This window comes from Eptatretus burgeri, chromosome 16 (genome assembly GCF_056783735.1).
Source record: "Eptatretus burgeri isolate ZD-2024b chromosome 16, Ebu_testis_v1, whole genome shotgun sequence".
Lineage (NCBI taxonomy): Eukaryota > Metazoa > Chordata > Myxini > Myxiniformes > Myxinidae > Eptatretus > Eptatretus burgeri.
The window spans coordinates 42,312,978-42,330,867 of NC_140976.1; the positions used below are offsets into that span (position 1 = coordinate 42,312,978).

At 42.5% G+C, this 17,890-nt stretch overlaps 1 protein-coding gene across 6 annotated transcripts in view; it reads right to left on the minus strand.

Annotated features, from left to right (window-relative positions):
• Positions 1–17,890, minus strand: part of LOC147010954 (gamma-aminobutyric acid receptor subunit beta-3-like) — a 145,051-nt gene that overhangs the window by 114,278 nt on the left and 12,883 nt on the right. For 3 of the 6 annotated variants that reach the window (XM_085860389.1, XM_085860390.1, XM_085860391.1), the window contains exon 2: positions 15,849–15,949. The exons of 1 other annotated variant lie outside the window; for it this stretch is intronic. In XM_085860389.1, coding sequence (XP_085716515.1) covers positions 15,849–15,949 — 101 coding nt within the window. Of the gene's footprint in view, positions 1–15,848; positions 15,950–17,890 lie in introns of those variants that run through there. 2 more of the 6 variants (XM_085860392.1, XM_085860394.1) reach the window with 2 other exon arrangements.

Sequence of the window (17,890 nt, forward strand, 5' to 3'; positions counted from 1 at the left end):
TGTGTCGTAAGAGGCGACCAGGGTTGGCGTCAGGAAGGGCATCCGGCCATAAAACATTGCCTCAAGAAAAAGCCCAACCCCTGCACAGCAGGGAAAAATGGCTGTAAAAACGGTCATTTTTATTTATTTATAGAGCACCCTTATTCTGGACATTTCCATCTGTCTGTCTGTCCGCGAAACTTTGGTCAAGCCTCGGGGCTAAACCACTCAACCGATTCCAATGAAATTTGGTAGGTAGGACCAATATTTCTGGGAATCGTGTGCTTTCGAATATGGGACCCCAGGCCCTAGCAACGGCATAGCAACGGCCCTTTAAAGTGGTCAAAAAATCGAAAAAAAAATCAAAAAATCGAAGCTTAGAGTTCTGTGCGCAATCTATCTCGCTCCCTTCATGCCAATTTGCAGCCCGAACAAAAAAATATTTGTAGGAGGAGATAGGTTTTGGGCGAGTACATGTCAAACATTTCAGAAACGGTTAATTGCGAATATCTCTTAGAGAAAGAGTCTGATTTTGATGAAAGTTGGGTGAAATGTGTACAATGTGGCTGGCATGTACACAAAAATGAATGGTTGCTATGCACACCTCCGTTGCTTAGCAACAGCTAAAATACTTTATCGTACATCGTACACTTATTGTGGACTGTACAAAAAAATCAATACCTCCGAAACTGGACCTCCGAGGGACCTGTTTTTTTTGTGCCCAAGGAGAATGTCTTACAGCATCATATAAAAAAATAAAATCTTTAGCGAATAGATAAATGGAATTACCAGGGCTGCCATTTGTTAGAGTCTCTTTGGAAACATGCCTGAAATTTCACAAGGCGGGTTTCTGGATGCAAACTAAGAGGGCTGTGATAATCATATTTATTGTGCTAAATTGATTGATAGTATGTACATGAATATCGGCTAGTCGCGTCGGCCAGCTTTCCATCTAGAGTGAGTAGCCATGTCGCCTACCGGCTTGTTCATATTTATGCCTCCTAATCATTGGGAAACACATTATAAACACCTTTTAAACTGAAGAATCCTAAATATACTGCCAAAATAATAAAGTTACACAATGAGCAGAGTACCGGCCTATGGGCAATCTTGTTCCAAGCATGCAACATATTCTTCTGACGCATACTTTTATTTGGGCGGTGCATAGGCAACTGATAGCTCTGTGTAGGCAAAAAAACAAACCCCGGGTTACGTGCATGAAGCAAAAACATACTGACTGCGTATAATTCAAAACACCTCACTGCACTGGACAACGTGGGGGCAGGAATAGTGTACTGTAAGTGTAAATGGTAGAGACTTGTAATACATGTTAGAGGTAGTTGTATATTTGTAGTGTGGGTTGGTATAATTGTGTATTTTATTTATTGTGGGATTGAGATGGAAAAATGTCAAAAGATGTTGTGATGGCAATCTGTGAAAGGATTGTGGTGTTGTATTGTGGTGTCATTCCTACCCACCTGGAGCGGCACTACGCGATACACATTTACACAGAGAATTTGCATCCCCTCCCTCCCCCCCCCCCAAGACCACCGGCAAAGATAAAAACACCCCTATATACTTTATTAATTGGGGTCATGCTGATCCTATGCAGCAAGTCTGGATGTAATTAGCTCAGAACTGTCGGAGTAGTGCGTCAAACAAACCCACAAACAAACAAACAAACACACAAACACCGGTCCACGAATTATAGCAAGGATAAACACATTTTTATATAAATTACTCTCTAAAATATTCAATAACTTGACAAAATGGCAAGATCCAAAGTGAAGCTTGCATTTATATGATTCCCTAAACAAAGTGATATAAACCTACCAAGTTTCATGATTTCTTCCAAATTTGAATAATGTTTCACTAAACCACTGGACGAAGAATGATGATATAAAAAAATCCCCTCTCAAAAGTATTAACACCTTAGAAATTTGAACAACTAAAAGACTTTAGTCAAATGACAGAGCAAGAACTTGGAGAAGTTGAATATTATGAAGAATTACGAAATCAACTGGAAGAGGTAAATCAACCACTTGATTATACACGATTGTGCAGGATATTAGGAAAAATGAATATTCAGCAGATCCTAAAACAACAGTGGATCTCATACCAAAAGAACAGGTATGAGACCCACTATGGAAGGGCAGTTCCATCTCATTTATGAGGTGTTGATATTTAAAGATGAATTGATGTTCTTGAGTTCTACTCAACCAAATGTTAAATAAACTCTGAGATTCATGTTTATGCTCACAAAAGATGGACATCAAGGTTGAAGTTATTTCAATGAACAGTTGAATTTGAAAAATGGATAAAATATTGTTGTGGTTACCAAATTCGCAAACCACCATTCAGGTCCCTTAGGTGAGGTATCTCGGTAAGTACATATGTAGTTAGGCCCAAACCCGTTGTCTAGTGGGAATACATGTCATTTATGCGTGCTACGAATCTTCAGGATAGCCGTTTTTCTTTTGCTATCTTTATTTTGGACCAACCGCCATGATTACCACCACAACCACAACATCAACCACCAACCACAACGCCGCTTCACCACAACCGCCACGACCTTCACGTCACACCTCGCAACCGTCGCATCGCCACCGTTCTTGCGCCGCCTGTGGGTACCGGTGTTGGACTCGTGCAGGGCGCGCGCCGAACAGCGTGTACAAAATCACGGATTTTGTGCTTCAAAAACGGATCAAAAACGACACACGCCCACTTTTTGCCGTCCAATCGGTGAGCGAGGGGCGATTTGGCCCCGCCTCCAGGGCGTTGGAGGGCGATCGATATATGCAAATTTATGGATCAAAAAGCATTCACGCCCACTTTTTCTCGGGCCAATGGGGAGCGAGGTGAAAGGTCGAAGGGAGGGGGTCAAAGATGAGAGGGCGAAGCCACGGGGCTGATAAAAAGCGACCGTGTTCGTCAGTCCAGAGAGTAGGAGAGTAGTAGAGTCGAGAGGGAACAGAGAGTCAAGACTTCGCGGGCGGTGGAGTTGGCAAGAAGGAGCTGGTCGTCGTGTGCGTTGGAGTCGGAGCGGAGGGGACGGAGCTGTGGAGAGGCGGCGAGGGCAGACGAGGGGGTGCTCGCGTCGTGCAGGGAGCTGCACCCCAGGGAGGCCGACAGCGCGACCTGGCCGAGGTGGAGACGCTCGTCGCGGGGCAATAAAAATCCTCTATACCCCGAGCATCAGCAACCCCCTCCTGTTTCCCCCCGCGCTGAGATAGTGCGACCAAGGGGGCCCCTTTCCCACCCCCTACCAGACACTGCCTGCGAGGCCCGCGGAGTTGAGGCACCATCGCCGCTCCGCGTCTCATCACCAGACGGGTAGGCCCGACCCGGTCTCGGCCTCAGGCCCGCCTCATCCTTGAGGGTATTCTTTCCTTGGTTTTGGGTATGTGTTGTCGGCGCCGTCTGTGAAGTAAAATTGTATAAGTGTTGCCGTGTGCTCGGTAGTCGGTATTAGCTCTGCATTGTGTCTTCGCTTTTACATTTGCTTTTTGTGTAAATTGAATTGTGTTTTTCTTTTCTGTGTGCTTTTGGTGGAATTGAATATGTGTGCTTTCCGTTCGTCGCGAATAAATGTGCTTTGTGTCGAACTGTTTCCCGCTTCGCTTCGTCATTTCCTTCATTGAATCCTCATCTTGCTTCACGTAAAGGGTTGGTAGTGGGCTGAATACGCCCGATAATTAATCGAACCGTCGAGGTCGACGAATAACACCGCTCGGTTATCCCGATAGTACGGAACGGGTCGCTTAAGTGGCCCGTGTCCGAAGTCGACCTGCGGCGAGGTGCGATCGCCCGGTCTACCCTCCGCGTGGGTACTTAGGTAGGTCGAATTTGGCGAGCAACCCTATCCCACGCGGGGGCTGATTGGCTCGATCGCGGTGAGACCGAAAGGTCCACCCGTGACTGGTTCCCGGCGTTAGTCCGAGAGGGTCACGACTGGATTGTCCGTCCGGTGGGCGACGTGCCGCGATTCGAGTTACGTGGCCGTCAGCACGCCGGCGGGCGCGAATACCGTAACAATATATATTGATTTGCTGGACTCACTTGATTATGGAAGACCTAAACCTAAAAAAACAAGTTAGAAAAAAGCATTTTTTTTTAAATGAAAAAAAACGTTAGGATGGAATCCCCCAAAAAACAACCAAACAATGTAGGAAGGAATTACAAGAAGGAATGACACCACAATCATTCTACGGATTGCCATCACAACATCTTTTGACATTTACAGATGGCAATCTTATTTTAATGGAGTGAACGTGGAAGTCAGCGAAACTCCAAAATTGACAAGTAGCGTGAAATAACGCCACCTTAGGTGGTAGCCATTATTACAAATCATCATCCTTTATCTTATGATACAGAGTATATGTTGTGATCAATAAAATTTCTTTCAAAAATGACAAAGATTAGGAAGTGTATTTCCATGACCGTGCCGCAGCACATTGCCCACCGAAGGTGGGCTGAGAAAGGTACTCCCGCCCTACGGGCGGCAGTTCCCATTAGTAGTCACAATTGTATGAAGATGTCCATGTTCGAGGTAGTTGTAGATTTGTAGTGTGGATTGGTATAATTGTGTATTTTATTTGTTGTGGGACTGACAGAAAAATATCAAAAGATGTCGAGATGGCATTCCGTAAAGAGATTGTGGCGTTGCATTGTGGTGTCATTCCTACCTTATTTGTTTTTTTGAGATTCCATCCCTGCATGTTTTTAATTTTTAAAATGTTTTTTTCCAACTAGTTTAGCTACATTTTTCCCGATCTGAATGCCAATGACGTCATAATGCAGTAAAAAAAAATTTGATGGGTGTTCACATGGGGGTCCCAACTTTCCCTCAACGATAAACAGTATCTTACACAAATCCCTTCGCTAGGTTATCTTCATATCCCGTCCAATATTCCCGTTCCTTCTGTCTCCATCCAGACATTATGCTACACTGTTGTCCTCCAATTTTGGAGTTATCTCTTTATTTTATTTGCCAACATGGCAGAATTTTTCTTCACCCTCTATCCTTTCTCTGCTCCTTCCCTTCTGGAATCCAATATCCTCTCAATCTTCCTTTCTTTCTCTCACAAACTCCACTCACATCGTTTCCTTCTCCTACCATCCTACATTCTCTCCTTTTCCTCAATTTACTCCTTACCGATACGTACATAAGAGATGCCTCCATTCCTACCTGTTGTGTCGCCTACTTAGCCCATGATCCAGATCACAGGAGTGAGATAACAGCCTTTATTCAATCTGCCATTTTTCCTCTCTCCACGCTGCTTTCTCCGTCTCTTTATAAGTGTCCTCTCGTATACAAAATCACATGACCATTTACATTGTCAATGCAATAAAAGGACACACCACACTCTTCCCTTCTTTTCTTTTTCTCAATGTGGTCAATTCCAATTTCCTTCCTCCCCACCTTCCCTAGAGTCCCTATATAATAGGAGTAATGACAACTTGAAATTAGAAGCCATTTTGTTTCCATCGAGAATGGCACACTGAACCTGTGCCCATTGTGCAGTAAACGTACAGTAATGTGTCCATTTTCTAATCAAGCTGTCTTTCTCTGCACCCAAAAGGGAGATTATATTACTTAATGCTTTATTTTCATTCTTCCAATGTGTCAGAATAAAGATACAAGACGTGATTTATTTAACCGTAAAACATACAGCAGAAACCGTGCCAAATTTAATTGTAATGCGCGAGTAATGATTCACAATGATGAGTGCCTGATTTGATGTGTACAGAGTGTGTGAGTAGAAGAAACACATAGGTAGTGACAGAATGCAGATATTTGAAAGAGGTGGAGGAAGGAAAGTGAAATAGAGAAATGGAGGCACACCGTCCACACCAGATGCGTACACCATCAAGGGAGTAGAGAATTCGAAAATATAACAATTGTGAGTGAATTCAAAAAAGAGAAAGCGCTTGGGAATACTGATTGATTGATTGATGGATTGAGTGCTTTGTCATTGCCTTCCCAACAGTTAGTCAGGGAAAGAATTTGTAATTTGACTGGGATGCCAGTGATAACTCACCTCTCTTGGTGAAGGACACCGTGAGATCTTTAACATCCACCAACTAATGATAGCAGACAGGACATCTGGCTTAACATCCATTCAAGGGACGGCACACACATTGACGAATAACCCTGCCTGTGAAACGTGGGGATGACAGTTTATCGTTGGGTCAACGTCTGAACCCAGGCTAAACAGCTTAGAGACGAGTGTGTGTACCTTTTGGCGATCCTGCCAGCCCTTGATAAGATTTAGACAGTGAAAGTTTTTCTTTGCAATCAAACGGAACAGGAAAGAAGAAATTTCCAAAGAACAAAGAAGGAATAAAAGAGGGCTGCATTGAAATGAAGAGGAGGCATAAGTGAAGGGGGTTTTTTTCCAACTCTTCATTTATTTTTACATATAAGTATTATGCCACTGAAAACATGCATGTGTAGGTAATCCTTCATTCTTTTATATTTTCATTAAATATCTCAATAACAAAGTCATGGACCATGACATGTTGTTAACCAATGTTAACTGCAACACTTAAACTAATTCAAATAAATAAATAAGATACACGTCGTGCAAAAGCACGATATTTGCAAAATCAACCCCCCCCTCCCCCCTCCAAAAATGAAGAAAAGATGCCATGGATACATCAAATTGTCCATTTCATTTCGATTAAAATTGACGATCTTCATCAAAGCTCAGGTCAATCGCATGAAAATTGATTTTTGAAGTTTGACCTTGAGTTGACCTTTGACCTTTTTTCCTCAAAAATAGTTGGCTTCCCAATTCAGTGACCTGATATACAAATCCGATTCAACTTTCAAGTCAATTGGATGAAAAATCCAGTGTCGGAGCAGAGACCCATCCAGGATTGTGCGCAATAGCCAAGGAGACTGCTTCGGCAGCACCAACGCTCTGCACAGAGTATGGTCCCAATGGATGGATGGATGGATGGATGGATGAAAAATGATGATTTTAGAAATCTGACCAAAAGATGACCTTTGACCTCCGACCTCAAAATCAATAGGTTTCTCATTTGTGACTACCTCTATAACTTCATAGAGTTTCATGTCAATCAGTTTAGAATTGTGACCTGTTGGAAATTCACAGACAAACAAACAAACAGACAGACAGAATAACAAAGTCGACCCACCAATGTACTTGCAAATCTTCGATTTTGCAAGTTACAAACTTATGTTAGTTTTCAACACATAAGTGATGTGTTTACTTACAAACAACATTGCCAGGATGTTCTTGATACATCATAATTTATCTACACATGTTTCGATGATGATTCATGTCTTTTTACGAGTTATGTCCACCTGCCAACTACAATATGATGACGGCAATACACATTATTGTACATACATGGGACTACAACTTCCCTGGGACAGAAACGACCCCAAAGTCGGTAAGGCTCAATTGGCTGCGCCTGGATGGGTTTGAGGGTAGTGGAGTAGCGGCTGAAACCCAAATCCTATCCAGGTTCCTCCTGATGACTTCATCTTTGCTTTTTACTTCTTCGGGTTTCTTCTTGGTCTTTCATTTGATTGAAGTGATAGGCCCACAGACAGGTTCATCACGAGAGATTCCAATGATATTGAAGGCCTTGGTTTCCACGGCATCAAGCTGAGCAAGAGGTGAGGCAGGGGAGCCAGCCCAGAGGGGAGAACAGTACTCCATCTTGCTGCAGATGAAGGTCTTGTAGTTGGATAGGAGCTCAGGTATGCCAAGGAAGGATTTTGCATGACAGAGGATGCCCAGTCGGTGTTTGGCTTTGAAAGCCAATTTTGAAATGAGGCTTGCTGAAGAGAGATCATGGCTGAGAGTGCGACCCAAGAGTTTGAGTGATTGAACCCCTTCAAGAAGTTTCACCTTCTCAAGGGACCTTGCCCTTTCTCATGTGTTTTTATTTAATGCAAACTGGATATCATTGGTCATTAATATGGCTTTGTTGATATTTGATATGTCTGACATGTTGGTAAATTGTTTCTTATCACTGTGGAGTAGTTCATGGAATTATTTTAATGATGCATTCTTTGTTTGTGATAACGTGTCTATTGTCTTCTTTTTGGGAAAATATCTCAGCACGTCCTGTCAACACTCTGCTTGTCAGTTTTTAATCTTACATTCTCTATTATTGTGCCTCATTGCAATTCTCCCTTTTTGTAAGTTTTTGTCATCTATATATAAACGAAGCTGAGTTTCTCCATCAGGAATGCTTTCTTATTATATTTTTGTAAAGAGTTTCTGCTGTCATAGAGTAGTGCAAGTGGTAGTGTTGCTTTTTTTTTTAAGGCTTCAGTCACGGACTAAATAGTCCTCATCGAGGCCAAGCCTGAATAAAAGAACTGCATTGATAAAAAATGCAGTTCTTTTATTCAGCTTAACTGATTCCTGAATCCTTCCTGAATTCCTTCCTTCCACAATGCAGCTTAGCTGAATCCTTCCCCCTACAGGACATCCTTGACTCCTTAGTGTCTCTCCTGAGCTATTGTCTCCTCCAGTTTGATTGACCTGAACCCCATCCTGATGGCAGAGTCACGCTTTACATCAAAAACTCAATTTCTGACTCTCCATGGCCTGTCATCCTTCCGAGGTCAGCAAAATGAGTGCCAGCATGCTGGTATACTGTGTCGGAGTGGCGACCCGTCCAGGATTGTTCCCAATAGCCAAGGAGACTGCTTAAGCAGCACCAACGCTGTGCACAGAGTATGGTCCCAATCTCCTACTCCTCACTCTCCATCTACTGCTCTTACACATCCAAAACCCCAGGAGTACCTCTGGCTGGCTGCAACTTCCCCTCTGCTCACACCTCATGTTTCTCTGTGTGCTGTACTGTCCTCCCAACAGTGATGACTCCATCTATAACTCTCTCTCTCAGATTGCATGGACCAACTTTTAAACATTCATCCAACTCTCTCTTCCTCATATGTGGTGACTTCAATTGTCACCATGCAAATTGGCTGGGTGTTGGTACCTCTCTCATCAGCCAACTCCACTCACACTTTCTTCTTCTTTGCTCCTTGTATAGAAAGAGCAACCATATTTCAACCACAATAGATTTTCTCCTTTTCATCTTACTTCACCCAGCCCCATTATTGTCCCAGATTAATGTTCTCTTAAGTTCTTATTACAGGATTCAGGTTTTCTTCCTCTGGACTACCTACATATGTTAACCATGAAAAGTGTCAATGTTAAATTGAAATAAATAAAAAAATTGTAAAGAAAAACATGGACTTTTTGTACGGATGTCTAGGCTCATGGGGAGGAGGTTATGCATTGGTTCTCAAAAAAAAACTTTTAAAGAACCAAAATAAAAACACCATATGATCATTGATGCATTCAATTTCGACAACATCCCTCAGGCCACTGTTGTGCCATCATGGAGAGTGGTTCATTTTTCAAATGAGTGTATATCTACATTAAGGTCTGAAATGTCTCAATAAATCACCTCAGTGGGCCCAGTGCAGTGACCATTGCATTAGTCCCAAGAGAATACATCTTGCAGTTTCTGGGAATAGCAATTCGCCACTGACACCCTTTCAAAAATGTGCTGCAAAGTTCCTCTCTGAATTTTGTGGGGTTTTGGCCCAGTGGGAATTGTACAAAATAAGATCCCAAAGGGAGAAGGTGAGCTAGGCTCCATATTCAGGACAGTGCAATTAACCACAACTCCCCCCCCCCCCACGCAATTCAACCAGGTTACTCTATTGCAGTTTTACCTTCAGACGTTTACAGACAAGTGCAAACATCCTCAGGAGAAGTCACATCTGTAATTCATACAGATCCATGCATTGTTGTAAGTCTGCCAGAGTTCTAAAAATATCAAGTTAATTTCCACCCATTTTCTGGAAGATGAATCCTTATGTAATCATCTGTGTTCCTGATTAATCCTCCACAATGCATGTCAATGAACAATGACTCTGAAATTGTTCTCCTCTCTGCCATTTTATAAGCTGTCCTTGATTTGTGAAATATATATTGTTACGGTCCTGGAAACCATATGCATTCAACATACAGATGTCCTAAAAGTCAGTTATGTCATTAAGTATGTGTGTAGTCAGATCTCCTTCCTTTTGTCTAGTGGGAGAATCAAAGGCGTGCGTTGCGATTTATTTTAGTTAGGTTATTACATCGAACAAGCCATCTAACAACCATCCCATCTGCATGACCGCTCGGCCCATCACGATCCACCACCAACCAGCTGCCTTCTCGCACCCTTATGTGCTAAGGCAAGATCTCACGATTCCGGTTTCTCGGCTTTCACACATGTTGTAACTCTTTGATGACGACTTTTTGCAGCGTTGATACTGTTACTCGTCAAGTATGAACCCGCGTGGAAGAGTGGCTGGGGTTTCCCGGCAGGGGCCGAGGCCCCACCCTGGAAGGGTGGGCCGTAGGAACCTGTTCAATCAAAGGCGGACAGCGAGGTGTGTTTCACCAAGGGCCCCTCCCCGTTGAGGGAGGTTAAAAAAATCTCTGAGAGCAGAGTTTTGGTGGGTTTTTGCTGTCAGGAAAGGGTTTTTTGCTATTACGAAGGAGTTACGAAGGCTGTAATGAAGGGGTGGTAACAGTGGTGGTTATGAGGGCTGTAACGAGGGTTGAGCAGAAGTTCATCGAGGCGGTGAACGTGTCTCTGCTGGCCCGCTACAAGGAAGGAAAGAGCGACCCCGACCCCCCTCCGTGGACCCCGGCCATTCACCACCCGAGCTCCGCCACGAACCTCGAGTCCCACACGTGCGACTGGGGACCAAACCAGCGACCATTGTCAGGTGCCGCAGCACGGAGTACCCCCTTTCTCCGACGGCCAGGTACCCATCCAAATTCGACCGATTAAAAATAATCATCATTGGCCGATACCGATTATAAGACAGTGAATAATGACGTCCTCGTGCATTGTGCACACATGAAGTGTATACCGTGCCAGATCGGTGCCATTCCCACGATTGACAACATTGAGTGGTTGTGAATCGATACATTTAAAATCCCTTCTCTCATCAATTGGTGCATCGAACGGCACATCATCCTGTCATTTTTAAACAAATGATGAGCGACCGTATGCTCATTCGAAAAGCTATTGACGGATATAAAATGAAGCATTTCATACTTATCTGGTTGTGTGAAAAGCAAGTTTTATAAAAAAAAAAAAAAACATAATCCGTGAACCCGTTGGGTTCCCGTTGTGACAGCGGTTGATGAAAAAAAAAAAGACAAATTTTAATATTATTTAGTGGTCAAACTTTAACTTGAAGAAAATACGAGCATTTACCTCAGGAGTCATCATTCGGCCAACCGGTTTCTCAAGGTATATGAACACATTCTCCATAGTTTGTCCTTGCCCTTTATGGATTGTCATACCAAAACTTGACTGAATCGGGAATTGATTTTTTAATAATTTTTTTTCGTTGCCTGATTTGAACAAAACTTGATACTGCATACCGCAGGCGAATGGTGAGTAAGGTGACCCTAAATTTTTTGCGCTATCATGTACCATTTTGGTTGTATTTCAGGAACATACATGTATATATATATATATATATATATATATATATATATATATATATATATATATATATATACATACATACAAGATGAGAGTTTTAGTAATATATAGATACAGTACAGACCAGGAGTCCCCGGGTAAACAAAGGGATTCCGTTCTGAACAATCACATACAGTAAGTAAATCGATAGGCCGTTCACACAGTGTTATAAAGAGTGGTATCAGTGCACGAATGGGGGCTACTCACCCAGTGATTTAACAAGCTTCCTTTCTTCCTTCCTATCATACAAGTGCTGCTTCACCAGGATGAAGAATACCGCACTGTGGGTGTACGCAGGCATGGAACAGCGCTGATACAACCATTGTACCAGTACACTGGTATTCATTTCTCTAACCTCGGACTCATTTCTCTGACCTCGGACTCATTTCGCTGACCTTTTTTGCCGTATGAACACGTTTTCCAAATCACAGAGTCAAATTTTTTCGACCCGTCATACGACGATTGCCCGCTGTTCATTCAGATTAACTGGCAGATACCCATCTACGACGGAAATGGGGGACAGGACGGATCACAATACTCGGTTAAGGTAGTTTCTTTGGATGTTTTGCGCCGCATTCAACAGCTCAGTTCATATTGGTGGCGTGTCTGGGTGCCCATGGTAGCGTTTGAGACCGGTCGCTTTCGATTGTTGACCTTGACACATCGTGCTGGATGAGTAACACGAACGATTTGACATATTCATAGTTTCTATATTACCTCCATCAACAGATTAACAACATGGCAGGATAAAAGTCGCAAATTCTGAGTGGACCAAACGTTCTGAACTCATGGACTTAGTTAAGTAAAGCACGTCATCTGGGACCCGGCCGTCGGTTTGCCGCCGAACACTGCTGATTGTGACGTCATCGATTCTCTCTTTAAAAATTATATCCATATTCCATTTTTTGAATCTGCTATCACCTGCATAAATACATGGAACACATAATGTGAAGATTTCAGAAGTATGAACAGAATATGTTCAGAGAAAAGTGTGTTAGAAGTTCCAGACTTACGCCCATTATATTATGATGATGATGTTCATGCACATCTTCCTGAAACGTCTATATAAATGCAATGTTTTTTTTATTATTTGTTTCTTGAAATTTGCCCAAAACAAGGGTGAAAGCTACTCAAGGTTTTTGGGTTGTGTTGCATACAGCACTGTAATCGGTAATCGGCACTCACACTGACTTCGATGAGCCGATGCCGATTACAGAAAAATTGCTGACAAGCCGGGAGGCGACGATGGTTTGCGGGCATTATTGAACAATGCCACGATAGGTACAAATGAGTTAGTGGAAGCTTTTGAGGAAGCCCTACTGTAAAAACCTATCTCTTCCATCAAAATTGACCAAATCAAATCGGATTTTTTTTATATGTTGTACTTATGGACATTACGCACAGCTTCTAGGAAATTAAATTGCGAGAAAAAAATCGAGAAAATAAATACAAATTTCAAGTGGGTGTGGGACGCCCCACATCCATATCATACAAAAAGACAGAACTAGACCATGATATCTAGCTTGTGTCCAAGTTTCATCAAGATCGCATCAAACGTCACGGAGCTATGCTCTGGAGAGAGTCACAAACAGACGGACAGATACACAGACACAACGAAAATGGTGGTCACTGCTGTTGCCCGCGAACCAACACTGCTGGTGCCCGCGAAACAATATCGGCCCAGTGCGCGCGCACACGCACACACACACACACACACACACACACACACACACACACACACACACACACACACACACACACACACACATCACTGAGGGACACAATTGATTGAGATACAGCCCAAAACTTATATTGATCATCCACCATGCTTCATTGCACATGCACAATGACTATAATATTACTCTTCTCTCTTCGATTTTATAAGCTGCCAACAAATAATTCAGAACATTTCAGTTGGCTTCATCTGCTAAGAGTACAATATCCCTATTTCAGCTTTTGGATACAGTCATCTCATCTGATCAACTGTTTAAACAACTACAAGTCCATTGCGACCAATTCATATAAATATATATTTGCTGATCTCAAGACAACACCTGTATATACAACAACATTATTGCCAAGATCTGGACTCAAGCACAAAACACTCTTACATACTTAACATTTCTCTGAACAGCGACATGTTTTATGAGGTTTTTTTTTCATATGCAGAGTCAATGCCCATGGAAGAGCTGGAATACAGAACAGATCAGGAGGCAAACAGCAAGGCCGAGGGAGAAAATAAGTGGAGACTGTCAACAAGGGATGCGTGGTTAAGGATGAGGGGTAGGGGAGAATGCAGAGGGTGGATAATATGGATATAATAGCATAATTTTGAGGGAGAGGGTGAGGAAACGGGTATAGAAAAGATCATGGTTTTGAATGGGGGATGATCTGAGATGAACAGCTGTCTTGATTTTCCCTGGAGGGAAAAGTGAGATTGAAACGAACGTGGAAGTTGGTTCCACAGGAAGGAAAAAACAAGAGAAACAAATAAATGGAGGTGTGTGGTCATTCTGGATTTTGGGCGTTTCACTTGAAAGGGGTTGTTGGACCACATGTGCCTTGAAGAAACCTGGGAAGGACAGGACCAAGAAAGGGCAGAGGGTGCAAGACCAGAGAAGAAGTGGTAGAAGACAGAGACCACCAACATGCCTGCGATGGCAAAGTGAGAGGCCCATAGACTCAGCTTTATTGCGGGAGATTCCAATGATGTTGAAGGCCTTGGTTTCCACGGCAACAAGCTGAGCAAGGTGTGTGAGGCAGGGGATCCAATCCAATGGGGGAGAGCAGTGCTCTCTCAAACTGTGGATGAAAGCCTTGTCGGTGGATAAGAGTTCAGGTGTGCTAAGGAAGGACTTTGCACAATGGAGGATGCCCAGTCAGCAACTGGCTTTGGAGGGCAGACTTGAAATGTGGTTTGCCCCAAGAAAGATCATGGCTAAGAGTGAGACCCAAGAGTTTGAGCCACTGAACTTCTTTAAGAGGATTGTTGAGAGTGAGAGTGAGAGTGAGTGAGTGAGTGAGTGAGTGAGTGAGAGAGAGAGAGAGATTTCTCAGGATTAAAATAAACTAGCGATACCCATGCACATGCACGGGATAGCAGTACAACATAGCTGGTAGCAGACGACAGACGGTACACGGGGAATGACAAAAATACGCATTGTGCAAAATGCAAGTGGTACTATGGAACGCCAAGACTTCCCAAACATTGTCGGCATGTCCGCGAAGTGCCACAGCAATTTCATAGGGATCGTGTGACGGCGAGCCGAGTTCTTAGTGTGCAAGCTTGGTATTATAATAGAGATAGTCTAAGTGTTTGACTAGTTTCTCTTTATGCTTTTGCATGCAGTTAAGGCATGGTCTTGCTGCAGTTTTTTGTATGGGGTATCATTCACACACCATAACCTCTATTTTGACACACTTGTCAAATGGCATTGCAATACTGGGAGCCATAATTGCACTGCATGACTATAACTGGACATATTAAGACTGCTTGTATTTTTAAAGGTCTTACACTGATGTAACACCTCCTGATTGGTTGGATGACAATGAATCACTGTAAGCTTTCAACAGGTGACTATATTCTAGTACAGTTCATTTGAATGGATAAGGGGTGTAAGTGAGTGTGTGTGTGTGTGTGTGTGTGTGTGTGTGTGTGTGTGTGTGTGTGTTTCCTTAAAGACCAAGTTTAATACATTGCTATTCATCATGATGAGAGCTCAAATTGTAAAAAGAAAATATGTTGAGGTCTTGTGTCATCTTTTCCTTTAACAAGGAAGTGATAGGAAGGAAGCTACCAAAGCTCATTTAAAAGCAACTTTTAAAATGCAATCCAATCAGAGTTATTAAAAAAGGATATTTTAAACAATGAAATGCTTAAAATCAAAGAAAAGCTCCATGTGCAGGAAATAAACATTCGAAAATTGCATGTATTTTAGTGGATTCTGTGGAGGACCATCAGCGATAACAGGGAGGCCCATGCAGGTGGGATAGTGGGATCAAACGCTCCACCACAAGAGAGCGAACCAAGGTACCATTCCTCCAGGATAACATCGATTAGACAGACTTAAACTCACATGGCTACAAACCATTAGGAATACCAGCTCAGCACTGAACGAGGTACAAATGGAATCTATTGACGTCCCTAAAGAATGGGTACTAATGCTGCATTGAGAAGTACAAATAATACCATGACAAAATAGCTTGCACACACAAACGTGAGCATCAGGTTCAGTTCAGGCCTTGCACCAACCGATGAACTCTTAAACACATCATGTACAGTATGTACAAGGTTTTGTAATTTGCAAACTCACCTCCAAAATCAGGCCTCAGACGGATGTCGTATGAATGCAGCAGGTTGTCCACGGCTTGCTTAACGTCCGACAGCCTGTCCACCTCACTTGAGACCTCATCACTGCGTGACACATGAGCACATCCTGCTCATTGATTCATCTTTTTAGTTATCACCATCACTTCAGTCAGCGTACTCACCTCGAGATTACAGCATTTCCAACGCACCTTTTGTACACTAGCTCATGCTCAGCATCAACTGAAATCCTTTTCTGAACAACTACCTGTCTCTTTGTGCATCCATCTATCACCCAACGCCCCTCCTATGGCATTTGTTTAAAAGTGACTGATTTTCTTTTTACCATCAAGATATTCTCTGACCCAGTTTTGCTCTGATTCTCATGCGACTCCAAGGTAAAATGAAATTAAGAGTTGGTAATTATGGGTTCAAATCCCATAACACTTAGCATTGGGAATGGGGGGGGGGGGGGAAACGAACTATATTTCCAAGGAGAGCAAACCTAGTTCTCTCATCTCCCCCCAGTAACCTCGACATATTTTTTTTGTTCTCAAGAGACTAAATATGCATGTAAGCTTTTTGAATAAAAAACAAACAAACAACATCAACATTCTTTTTAGTATAGAAATTGTGCAACTGCCATTTGCTCAATCGGGTGTTTTACGTTGTCAAGAACATTTATGGAAACACCGAGGTGTCTAACAAATACCGATGCAATTGCTTCGGGTGTCAAACACGATTGCTATGCAAATAAGTGTACCATACAAGTCTCTATTTAAGAATTTCTTTATTAGAAGGCATCGACACTGTTGTGTCCATGTATGCATATAGGTAGGTATGCGTGTACACGCTCACACTCACTCGCACAAACACTTACGCGCCCACAAAAAACACTTTTTAAAATTAGTTTGTTCCTTATCCGTTTCTGAACACCAGCCCAAATTTCCCCGAAATTTGTTACACCACATTATTTCCATACGCGGAAGGTCAACATCACAATGAAAACTTTAAATGCCGAATCAAATTGATGTAAAAAGATGAAATAATGACACTTTGGGTGAACGAGTATCGTAACTCAAGAGCCCCCCCCCCCCATGGTGGGGAAAGGGGTAGGGCTTGAATGGTGCTTCTGCATTGGAAGGTCCATGCTTCTGTTGGGAATCAAACCAATTGCATTTAAAGATTTGTACTGTGTTCCATATACACAATGGAATTGAATAAACAAAAGGTCCACAGTTTTTGTGGAACTTTTCTGTGTGTAACGAGGAGTTGCACGCTCCTATATGACCTTAAACAGGGAAATGAGGCCATTTGGCCCACCATTGCCATGTTGTACTCCAGAGTTAATTTTTGCAACTGTTGTAAACAATTTTCTTAATGTTTTACTAAAGTCTAAATCACCCAATCTTGATGAGGTGACCCAACACAGGGGCACAAGCAGCGAACATGTGAAATGAATAAGTAGCAGAGGTCCACAAATTATTAAAGTACAAAACCAAGGCAACGGGGGTGAGAGTGTAAAACTGTCAATTCACAGTGTTTAGTGAGATGCCCCTACTGTGATGCACTTCCAGTCATGCAAATCTCATCAGACAATTTTATCGCATATTCCAGCCAAGGAGGGGCTCGAGCCCCCCAGTTGTGCCAATGTAACATTTATATCCAGTGGGGTGCAAAAGTATGAGCCCCCCTAAATCATTGCCAAGCTTTCTCGAATCATGATTTCAAACACAAATGTCATAATATTGAAGATATGTCTTCATATTCTTGAATTTATTCTAGTTATTATTGACTGACACTTCAGAGTAAATGATGGGTGAATACATTGAAAGATAAAATTTATGTGATCAGCCTGACTATGCTCTGGAGTGCACGACAACACTGTTGAGAAAAGATTGACTCAAACATCATCCATAAATTAATTAAATCAATCCCAAATGGAGTTGAGGCAGTTCTCAAGACAAAAAGGGGTCACACTGATGATTAATTATATGTAAAGACAGATTTTTATTTTTCCTGTTATAAGTGTGGTTGTATCCGTAAGAG